This window comes from Mauremys mutica, chromosome 3, assembly GCF_020497125.1.
Source record: "Mauremys mutica isolate MM-2020 ecotype Southern chromosome 3, ASM2049712v1, whole genome shotgun sequence".
Taxonomy (NCBI): domain Eukaryota; kingdom Metazoa; phylum Chordata; order Testudines; family Geoemydidae; genus Mauremys; species Mauremys mutica.
In genome coordinates this window covers 129127530-129139817 of record NC_059074.1, presented here as the reverse complement: position 1 = coordinate 129139817, position 12288 = coordinate 129127530, and the positions used below count along the sequence as shown (strand labels likewise).

Below are 12288 nucleotides of genomic sequence, written 5' to 3'. Positions count from 1 at the left end.
GCTGTGTCGCTCAGGGGTATGAAAAATCCTCATCCCAGAGTAATGTGATTATGCTAATCTAACCCCCAGTGTAGACGCAGCTAGGTTGATGGAAGAATGCTTCCATCAGTGTAGCTATTGTTGCTCTGTGAGATGGTGTTCCTACAGCAACAGAGAAACCCTTTCCGTCAGTATAGGCTCCATCTCTGCTACAAGGTTATGCCAGCATAGCCATGGTGATGTAGCTATGCTGGTATAGTCCCCCATAGCATAGACAAGACCTGGATATGATTATATGTTCAGGGTTTTTTTTTTTTTTTTTACTTAGCACCTTTTTTGTAAAAAAACAGTTTGGACACTCCATCAAAGTCTGTGGTTTGTACTCTATGTAAACCACGTAGCCCTTTCCCAACCCCACCCCACCTTTGGCTCCTAGTTGTTTCTCTGTTGGTCGTACTAGCTGTTTGTTTGTAATACATTGGGCTTATTTATCATTGAAATGTACCTGTGTGTAAGAAAACTATATTAAAGGATTGCTAAACAACCTATCTGCCTCACCACTTCTCACCCTGCTGAGCAACTTTAGTGCACTGGCAAAGTTAGGACAAGAGACGTTGAAGCAGCAGATAAGCCACTAGCTGCTTGGGGATGAAAGTTATGTTAAAATTGATTTTAAAAGAAACAAATGTACCCCTTTAATGTCCTGTAGATTGGCATGCACAGAGTCCTATGATCATGTGTTTTACCTCTTCATGTTCAGTTTAAGGTTATTGTCTATTCCCTTGCTTGTTAGTATATTCTGGTCAGAGAAAAAATATTGTCTCATATTCTACATTGAGAATGTTTTGAAACAGTTAGTTTGATTAAATACATTAAAATATCTGAATTAGTCAAAGTAGAATAACTCAAGCTAAGCTTTGTGAGTGGAAGAGGCTGTGCATATGTTGTATACTTTTGATCTCATACCACAAGTTTTGGGGCGTGCTTATCTTAATATTTTTTTCCCTTATCTGCTATAACCTCAGCTTTGCAAACACTCATTTATGTCTTTGAATAGTGTTCTCAGTAAAACCATTCTTGAAAAAGTGTGTCAGGGATATGTCTTATGAAGCAAGTAGAACTTTGAGCTTGGGTACAGTCTGTTAACTGTAAGCAAGTGTGTTATCCAGTGATGGTCCTATTTTTACTTCTTTTAGTTTAAGGTGAGTGTGAGGGATCTTTGGTTTGTGGGAATTAAGAGAAACTTTGTCAAGTCTCCTAGATCTGATTCAAAGGTTACAATATCAGAAGACTACACAACAAAAGAATGGTGTCTATCCGAAGTTATTTTAGCTGATTCAATGTGAAAGATTGCTGTATCTAAAAAGCTTACCTCTCAGTAACTCTCTTTTCTTTATCCTCTGTAGCCGTAGTCTACTTAGTCAACCAGGCTTATTTGCTTAACATATCCTTACGTCACTACTCCAAGGAAGTTTCTCTAATACAAATGTTCTTACAGATTGGATAATAATAAGCAGGTTCTTGAAAACTATATCTTCCCCTTCCAACCCCCTCCCCCAACCAAACTGGTATAAGGGTCTAACTGATAACTGCTTAGGAAGATGAGCCACTTGCAACGAGAGCTAGTCTTAAATCAAAATTCTCCTCTTAAATACTTATCCATCTAATTTTGATGTGACTTTCTCTCCTTATGTGTGCAGAACTCCCATTGACACTAATGTAATATTGGTGCATTAAGCGGTAGAACAATATCTGAATTGAGATTAACCATGCAGATCTAAGAGGCAAATTTTGCTCTTGCCTTGACCAGAGGGATAGATGAGAATTAAAAATGTACATTTGCAAATCTAAAATAAATGTGGTGAACAGAGCTATGAAAGGTACCTATCTAATAGTGTAGCTCTGTGTTCTCCATTGAGAGGTTTAGAACAGTGGTTATCCACTTTTGGTTGCAGGGAGGGAAGGAGACCACTTCTTGTTTCCTGAGGTGATAAATAGGGCCCTACCAAATTCACACCCATGAAAAACATATCATGGACTGTGAAACCTGGACTCCCCCTGTGAAATCTGTTTTTTGTGTGTGCCTTTACCCTATGCTATACAGATTTTCATGGGGGAAACCAGCATTTCTCAAATTGGGGGTCCTGACCCAAAAGGGAGTTGGGGGTGTCACAAGGTTATTTTAGGGGGGAGTATTGCCACCCTTACTTCTGTACGGCCTTCGAGCTGGGCAGCTGGAGGGCGGTGGCTGTTGGCAGGGTGTCTGGTTATATCAGAGCTGGGCATCCGGAGAGTGGCAGCAGCTGACTGAGGATTCAGCTCTGCAGGCAGCAGTGTAAAAGTGGCAATACCGCAACCTACCACCTCTTCTCCTCCTCCCCTCCCCTCACCCCCCCCCCCCACTAAACTTGTGACCCACTCACAACTCCTTTTTGGGTCAGGATCCCTAAAATTACAACACTGAAATATCAGATTTAAATAGCTGAAATCATGAAATTTATTATTTTTAAAATCCTATGACCGTGAAATTGACCAAAATGGAACATGAATTTGGTAGGACCCTAATGATAAGGTCTAGGTTGTAGTTCCAGGAATGCCTGAAATTATTCTCTCCACCTCACCCTATGCTTTTTTTTCTGCCTCTTTCCAACATGGATCATCCTGGAACAGTTTTTTATGTGTTCCTAGGGGTAAACATTGTTCTAGGTTGCAAAATAGAATGTCATATTATACATTCTGCACTTACTTTTTCCTTTAGCATTTGCCTGAGTGTTATGTCTTTTTACTAGATAACCTATGTGCCAATAAAGCAGTCACGTCCAGCCTTGCCCTGCACTCCAACATTGTGAGCCTTGTCAATGGCCAAGTGGTTTTAAATGACGTGAGAGTGGAGGATGGAGCTACAGAGGAGCTTGTTTTTAAACGGGCCCTCTCCATCCTCATGTGTGGAGCCTACAGGAACCAGTTGCTGAATGTGTTTGTGCGCCCATCTCTGGTGGCAGTAGCATTGCAGATGAAGCAAAGTTTCAGAAAAGGTAACTTCATAATATTAAAGTATTATAAAGGAGCTTGACCTGACTTTCAGAAGTGTTGGGCACCTGGAGTGCCTGTGATGTCATGGGGTGCTAATCAAATTGAATACTTACACCAACATTCAGAATGAAGCCCACTGGCATCAGATTTTGTGATTTTTATTGTTTTGCAGCTTTTTTAATGCCCTGTTCCCACTAGCACAAAGCTAATCCGTTTTCACAGCCACGTTACAGCATTCCTCCGGGAACCACGGCAGATGTTTTTGCATGTTTTAAGTCACAGGACAAGGTAATGTGACTCTCATGATTCCTGACATTATTTATACTGATCTGGAACATATTACTGACTTGAAAGTAGATACTCTGCAGGCCTTTCTCTTGTTGGCATTCTGATTTGCATTTGGAGCTTGCCTGGGAGGATCAACTACTGGAAACAGACAGTGTAAATAGTTTTCCACACACCGGTTGTGGTATATGGAACGGTATTTGAAACAAGCTACTTCCTTTAGTAGGGTCTGAATGCTATTTAATAGGGTTGTGGAATAGTTTAGTATGGACGTGGCCTTGCTCTGACTGTTCAGGTGTTTGAGTACACATACTCTAGCACTACCTGCAGCCTAGATTTATTCCCGCAGAGTGCAGTTAGTTGTAAAGCTCTCTCCATCTCCTTGCTCGTGTCTGTGAAATATTGTAGCAGTCAGTACTTTCCCTTGTTTAGTACTTGGGATAACTTTTTTTTTAAACAGAAAATGTTTGGTGTGGCAAAGATTAATTTTAAACATCTACAGTATTTTCTGTATGTTCAGGGAGATTGCACAAATACAACCAACTTTTCCCCCTTTTAAGATTAGTTGCATAAAGTATATAGATGATACTATTTCAAGTTGAATCAGTCTCTGTGTACATGCCATATTTTTTTGTCCAAGCATTTGTGCTAGAAGTTTCCTCTTACACTGAAGGCTTTTTTCCCCCCTTATTTTACAAATGACTTAAATGAACAATGTTATATCCTTAACCTTATCTCTTCTGTCTCTCCTCCCCCTCCCCCCAGAGGAAATCTATAGTTGCTTCATTTTCTTGCGAGACATTTTTTCTGATGAGTTCATCTTCTTCCCTGGCATTGCACTGAAGGTAAAATCATCCTGTGTAAATAAATAAAGGTACATGCACTTTTATCTGGGTATATGATGGCTTAGCTTTAGTTTTGTGGCAAATTCTTTGAGCCTGAGCTTTGTCAGATCTCAACTAACCAGGAGTTGGGAAGAACATCTCAAAGGAAACCCAAGTGTAGGTCATTCAGTGAATGCCACGGTCAACCGTGAGTAAGCTTTGCAGCAGTTTCTCCACATAGCATTAAAGGGCTTGTGCTGCTGAAAGAACACCTTTTCAGGTGAGATGGGAAAACTACTGTCCTGACCTCTTGTGGATTGTGAAAGAAATTGTGGTGGGTGGTGGTGGTGGTTTTTTGTTTTTCATGAGAGTAAATTGTGTTGATCCTGATGCTCTGGTTAAATTCCAGTGTGCAGTGGCTGTATTTGCCTACATAAATGCTCCCAGGAAGTCTAGTATATTTCACTTACTTCTAAAAAGCTGTTGTGGTAGAGTAGTGGTTGTGGTGTAGAATAGAATGAGTGCTCTGTTCTCAGCAGAAATTATATTCACTATTTTAATGTTTTACTACTATGTCTTTATTATCATGGTCCACAACATTGATTCATGTTTTGCATAAATACAGTGCATATTACTGAATTTTAAAAAGTCATTGTTAATAAAACTAGTTATTGCCCTTTCAATGTGGTCATGACTGGCCCTTTTGTGTAACTATATACAGTACATAAAGTACGCAATAGTGTAAATACAACTTAATGTAATGTCTTCTGAGACTTCTAGTTCAAAAGAAAAAATACCAAGAAGGATTAGGTGATGCTATATGTTTGCTGCTCCCACTGAAATTAAAGTGAATGAAAGTTTTGATATTTAATAGTTCAGGGATTGGGCCCAAATAGCTGCCCAAGTTTAATTTTAATCAAAAAATAAGTTATGTAAACACGTTAGACAAAAGTAACAAATTATTACATTGCATTTGTACTATTTTAAAATAGCCACAGGTTTTCAATACAAAAAGGAAAAAAGAAAGCCTTCCAGGTTGCTTATGTGACTGCATATGTTAACTTAAAGGTTGAAGTAATGTTTTCTTAAAATAAAACAAAAAACATACACCAGAGCATCAAACTTGAAGGAAGTGTTTACACTGGAAACACAGATTAAAGTGTTCTGTATTTGGTTGTTGAAACTACAAAGAACAGCTCGTACAGTCCCTTCAATCCTTTGGATATATGGTGTGTCGGAAATGCTTTGGATTTTAGAGTGCAGACCTGAGATGTTCTCACTTCAAAAGTCTTCAGAAAGTTTAATTCCTAACTACATTGTAAGTCCCCTAGAAATGTGACTATATTTTGACACAGAAAAGAGAGAGAGAGTCTTAAATTTCTAAAGATTCTGTTAATACAGTGAAAGAAATCCTAAAATTTGTATATATTGGAGAACTCAGAATTTGTGTTGTGAATTAATCAGTTAACTCTCGTGATTAACTCAAAAAAATTAATCGCAATTAATCACACTGTTAAACAATAGAATACCAGTTGACATTTATTAAATATTTTTGGATGTTTTTCTACATTTTCAAATATATTGATTTCTATTACAGTACAGAATACAGTGCTCATTTTATATTATTACAAATACACCTGTACCCCGATATAATGCTGTCCTCGGGAGCCAAAAAAAATCTTACCGCGTTATAGATGAAACAGTGTTATTTTGAACTTGCTTTTATCTGCTGGAGCACGCGGTCCCCGTCCCCCCCCGGAGCACTGCTTTACCGCGTTATATTCGAATTCGTGTTATATCGGGGTAGAGGTGTAGTATTTTTCAACTCACCTCATACAAGTACTGTAGTGCAATCTCTTTATCGTGAAAGTGTAACTTACAAATGTAGATTTTTCTTTTGTTACATAACTGCACTCAAAAACAAAACAATATAAAACCTTAGAGCAGCAGCAGCTAGCACATCCCTCGGCCCACGCCAATTCCCTCAGCCCCCATTGGCCTGGAACAGCGAACCACGGCCAGTGGAAGCTGCGATCGGCCGAACCTGCGGATGCTTCAGGTAACCAAACCGTCCAGGCCCGCCAGTGGATTTCTCTGACGGGCTGTGTTCCAAAGGTTGCGGATCCCTGCTTTAGAGCATACAAGTCCACTCAGTCCTCCTTGTTCAGACAATCGCTAAGACAAACAAATTTGTTTACATTGACGGGAGATACTGCTGCCTGCTTCTTATTTACAGTGTCGCCTGTAAGTGAGAACAGGTGTTTGCATGGCACTTTTGTAGCCGGTATTGCAAGGTATTTACGTTCCAGATATGCTAAACATTCCCATGCCCCTTCATGCTTCGGCCACCATTCCAGAGGACATACTTCCATGCTGATGATGCTTGTTTAAAAAAAAATGCATTGATTTAATTTGTGACTGAACTCCTTGGGGGAGAATTGTATGTTTCCTGTTCTGCTTTACCCACATTCTGCCATATATTTCATGTTATAGCAGTCTCAGATGATGACCCAGGACATGTTCGTTTTAAGAACACTTTCACAGCAGATTTGACAAAATACAAAGAGGGTACCAATGTGAGATTTCTAAAAATAGCTACAGCCCTCGACCCAAGGTTTTAAGAATCTGAAGTGCCATCCAAAATCTGAGAGGGACGAGGTGTGGAACATGCTTTCAGAAGTCTTAAAAGAGCAACACTCCAATGCGGAAACTACAGAACCCGAAACACCAAAAAAGAAAAATCAGCCTTCTGCTGGTGGTATCTGACTCAGATGATGAAAATGAACATGCGTCAGTCCGCACTGCTTTGGATTGTTACTGGGCAGAACACATCACCAGCATGGACGTACGTCCTCTGGAATGGAAGCATGAAGGGACATATGAAACTTTAGCGCATCTGGCACATAAATATCTTGCAACGGCTGGCTGCAACAGTGCCGTGTGAACACCTGTTCTCACTTTCAGGTGAAACTGTAAACAAGAAGCGGGCAGCATTATCTCCTGCCAATTGTAACCAAACTTGTTTGACTGAGTGATTGGCTGAAGTAGGACTTTGTTTTATTTTTGAATGGAGTTATTGTTTTTACATAATTCTACATTTGTAAGTTCAACTTTCATAATAGAGAGATTGTACTACAGTACTTGTAATGGGGGAATTGAAAAATACTATTTCTCTTGGTTTTTTACAGTGCAGATATTTGTAATACATATATAGTGAGCACTGTTCACTTTGTAGTCGTGTTGTAATTGAAATCGATATATTTGAAAATGTAGAAAACATCCAATAATACTTAAATTGTATTCTATTATTGTTTAACAGTGCGACTTTCAATAGGAATTAGGTGCTTAAATGTTATTTATGTCTTTGAAAATCTCCCCCTTATCTTAAGTAGGAAAAGAAGTTTTGTTTGACCTTATAACTAACTCCACTTCAACCATGGCATGGTCTCTACTTTTAGAGAGCTTTTAACATGTTTTATGTTAGATGGTTGTCATTGTTGCTAGCGGAGTGCCTAGGGTTGACCACGACCAGCTAACACCCATCATACTGGGGCAAAGTCCCAGATTAAGTGATGTAGGCTAATGTAATGCCAACTTCTTTCGTAGACAAGACAAGGTCCCAGATGCCTTCCTGTGCAGATAGAGAGGCCATTATATTATGAGGCCTCCCAGTTTGAGAATATAAACTTGGTGAAAATATGAACTCCATACCTGTTTAGAAATTGATTCTTGGTATACCTGAGATTGTCTAGAAAACTTCTTTCAGAAACTTCAGTGGCAGCCTGATGGTAGCTGTATGCTTTATTTTCATGAGGAGACTTAGCTGCAGTTGTCCTAGTTGGGAAAAGTACCAGTAACACTGTTTTTGCTTTGCCCCACAGGACTTTGAAGAAGGATGTTTTCTGCTTACAAAATGTGATGTAATTCAAGTGACTCCCCAGGAAATCTTAGTTACAGAGAGAGGAAATTCTGTAGCAGTTTTTTTGGCAGCTCTGTTCAGGCCTTTTATGGAAGGTTACCAGGTACACAATTCTTCACAAAGTTCGCATCTACTCTCTCCTGTCCTCCCACTCATAAGTTCTATGGGGAATGGCGAGTCATGGTTCTTCTATGGTAGAAACACTAAGTGTTAGCATGGGTAGGAGTGGAAGGGAGAAGATACATAGCAGTAGTAAGTTTTATCTAACGATGTGAAGAGATTGGTTCCCTCTCGTGACACAGATTTAAAAAAAAAATACAGGGTAATTAACTTCTTATGTGGTAGTGCTAAGGTTCTTGTGACAGGCTAGTTGGAGCTGTGGTATCTTATATAAGTGAAGCTGCATGTGAGGGTTGGTGTTCTGGCCCTGTGAAGTTCAGTTTATTTAAGAAGAGCAATCCAGAGTAACAAACACCTTGTCCTGTTTAGGTCCCAGCACAAATAGTGCCCAAGTCAAAAATAAATGAGTAAGTTTTCAGCCAAAAGAGGAGAAGGGTAGGCTGCCTGGTTCCCTTAGCTCTAGCCCCCTCCCTTGCAAATTATTCCCTCTGGATTTATAAAGTTCACTTCTCAGGGAATCTGTTGTTAATGGGCTAATTGTCAGTCCTTAGAAGGAGGACTTCTTTAGCATATGTAAGTGGATAGTATGCAAACTGCAGAAGTTGGTTGTATGTTTGGCCAAAGCCTGCATGGGAATTCTTTGACCTGTCAATGTCTATTTTAATTCTACTCCCCACCCATGAAGCCTACCAAAACTAAATGAATTCTTTACACTTCTTAAATAAAATAAATATGCTAGAAGAGGATAGCAAATTCCCACCACTGAAACCGTGTCAGTTATTGGCTAGATCATAGTGGCTAGGGTCAGAAGAACATAAAAATGGTTATATTGGGTCAGATCAAAGGTCGATCTAGGCTAGTATCCTGTCTTCTGACAGTGGCTAATGCCAGGTGCCCCAGAGGGAATGAATAGAACAGGTAATCATCAACTGATCCATCCCCTGTCACCTATTCCCAGCTTCTGACAAACAGAGGCTCAGGACGCCATTGATGAATCTATCCTCCATGAATTTACCTAGTTCTTTTTTAACCCTGTTATAGTCTTGGCCTTCACAACATCTTCTGGTAAGGAGTTCCACAGGTTGCCTGTGCATTTTGTGAAAAAATACTTCCTTTTGTTTGTTTTAAACCTGCTGCCTATTAATTTCATTTGGTGGCTCCTAGTTCTTATGTTAGGAGGAGGAGTAAATAACACTTTCTTATTTACTTTCTCCACCCCAGTCATGATTTTATAGACCTCTATTATATCCCCTCTTAGTCATCTCTTTTTCAAGCTGAAAAGTCCCAGTCTTATTAATCTCTCCTCATACGGCAGCCGTTCCATATGCCTAATCATTTTTGTTGCCCTTTTCTGAACCTTTTCCAACTCCAATATATCTTTTTTGAGATGGGGCCACCACATCTGCACACAGTATTCAAGATCTGAGCGTATCGGGGATTTATAGAGAGGCAATATGATATTTTCTGTCTTATGTATCCCTTTCTTATTGATTCCCAACATTCTATTTGCTTTTTTGACTGCCGCTACACATTGAGTGGATGTTTTCAGAGAACTATCCACAATGACTCCAAGATCTCTTTCTTGAGTAGAAACAGCTAATTTAAACCCCATCATTTTATATGTATAGTTGGGATTATGTTTTCCAATGTGCATTACTTTGCATTTATCAACAAGTCACCCAGTTTGATGCTTTTGTAGCTCTTTGCAGTCTGCCTGGGACTTAACTATCTTGAGTAGTTTTGTATCCTCTGCAAATTTTGCCATCTCACTATTTACCCCTTTTTCCAGATCATTTATGAATGTTAAATAGGACTGAGCCCAGTACAGACCCCTGGGGGTCACCGCTGTTTACCTCTCTCCATTCTGAAAACCGACCATTTATTCCTACCCTTTGTTTTCCTATCTTTTAACCAGTTACCAATCCATGAGAGGACCTTCCCTCTTTTCCCATGACTGCTTACTTTGCTTAAGAGCCTTTGGTGAGGTTCCTTGTCAAAGGCTTTCTGAAAATCTAAATACACTATATCCACTGGATCCCCCTTGTCCACATGCTTGTTGGTCTATTGATGGCTCTTCCACTGACTCACTGTTGACCTAGGACAGGTTACTTCACTTCTGTATCTCACTTTCCCCATCTGTGAAATGGAAGTTGCTGAAAAGGAATGTCACTTTTGACAGTGAGGCAACTTTTTCAAAGACAAGGACCATAAACCAGTTTCTAATATGATTTATTATTCAGTCTTGTTTTAAATACTAAGATTCTTGTTATGATTACCCAAACAATATTAAAATTTTCTAATGCTTTGCATAATGTTATATTTGTCAGCTTGCTAAAAATATATCTTCCAAATTGATTATTAGGAGGATATGTTATTTCTTTAAAAATATGTGTTTGTAATTAAAGACCAATTCAAGTTACAGAATAAGAGGAAAAGCTCAAACACTTTTTTAAATTTTATTTTTTTAGATAATCAGCAGATATCTTTCAAAAGAAACAAAAGAGGCCTTTACCGAGAAGCAGTTTATACTTGGAATCCGTAACTTTGCTTTTCAGCTTCTTCAGTCTGGTATGTTTGCTTTGTGTGGTGGTGTTGGTGCTGTGATACCTTATGTGTGTAATAGTTTGATGAGTAATTAATGGACTTTTAATTGGCCCCTATGCTTTCTCTGTAGGAAGCACTCAGTGTTATGAAGTTTTGTCTTCTGACTTGCAGAAAAATGCCTTGGCAGCTTTTGTGCGCCTAGATGTAGTGAAGAAGATGAAAACGTAAGTAATATGAGGCCCTCGGATTTACAAGAATATTAGTAAAAGAATTTTGCTGGGGTCTCAACACAAAAGTTGGAAGGTAAATGCAGACAATGTGTTGTCATTATGAATCTGATTAGATCCGAGGATGAGATCTAGCATAATTATCAATTGCAATGAGTGGTTATACTTTGGAGATACTTCCGTTAGTATATCATAATTCACATACAGCACCATCGGACTCTTTCATCTGATATCTTAACGGTTGAATTCTATATTAGGATTATGGGATCTGAAATACAGCATTTACAAAGTTCACTAGCTGGCTTCTAAATCTTTTGACCCCATTTCTTTTTTTATCTTGAGGTTTGAGGTGTTTTCCCCCAAGACCTTTGGATAAACAGGATTCTGCTCTGTTTGCGTAGATTGTTTGTAAGACACTTTAAAATAGCTAGTTTTTTTTTAATCTCCTTTTTATTAAAATGGAGACACAAATGACTGTTACAGGCAATGTACTAAACGGCTCATTCTGACTGTACCATAGTGTTGACTTTTGCTTTAGCATTGCAAGTTAAATGAATTTAAGCTACACTGTCTAACATTTCTAATTGTGAATAAATACTAGAGTTAACTGATAAAATATGAAACCAGCTAATGCTATAAAAAATAGTGTATGTATACACATAAATGTGTTCATTTTATAAATTCCAAATATATTATGGATCTTCCTGTGGTATTAGTTAGTAGGGCAAACAGTTTGCAGTGAGCAGAGTACCTGGCAAATTTTGCCCTTTTCCCTTTTATGAATAATCTGTTAATAGACACATTTTTACAAACTTGCATACTAGTCACAGTTGACCAAATGACGCATCCAATTTATTGTGAGTAATCGGTCTTTGTTCTGCGGTCTTAGTTGTGTGCTATCTTAGTTCTTTGACTGGGTGACCTTTGAGCTCAAACACTCAGATTTCAATCAAGACTGCCAACAGACTACTTCTGGTGGTTGGAACGCTAGTGTAAAATAGGGATGCTTTCCCACATCACTGGGGTGTTGTGAGGATGAATTAGTTAAGACTAGTAGAGCACTTTGAATAAATCAGTGCAAGGTACTGTTGCTATTGTGGTATCAGCCTTTCTACCGCACCTAGCTGTGATGTTACAAAAATAAACTTTTAAGAGGCACATCCTCAGCTGAGGTAAACTGGTGTAGCTCCATGGAAGTCAATGGTGCTATGATGATTTACACTAGCTCAAGATCTAACTCCATTTCAGATGGGTAGTTAAAACTCATATAAAAAATATGGAGAAAAAATATGTTCTAGAAGCATACTTATCCCTCTGTAGTATGGCTTTTTCAAAGAGCATCTGTGATGTGTCAGCA

The 12288-nt window shown here is 38.8% G+C and overlaps 1 protein-coding gene across 6 annotated transcripts in view; it reads left to right on the top strand.

The window, feature by feature from the left end:
* GNPAT (glyceronephosphate O-acyltransferase) overlaps positions 1–12288 on the top strand; it is a 42681-nt gene that overhangs the window by 29368 nt on the left and 1025 nt on the right. For all 6 annotated transcript variants that reach the window (XM_045010902.1, XM_045010899.1, XM_045010898.1 and 3 more), the window contains exons 10-14: positions 2769–3014; positions 4063–4142; positions 8003–8143; positions 10629–10728; positions 10835–10928. In XM_045010902.1, coding sequence (XP_044866837.1) covers positions 2769–3014; positions 4063–4142; positions 8003–8143; positions 10629–10728; positions 10835–10928 — 661 coding nt within the window. The remainder of the gene's footprint in view (positions 1–2768; positions 3015–4062; positions 4143–8002; positions 8144–10628; positions 10729–10834; positions 10929–12288) is intronic.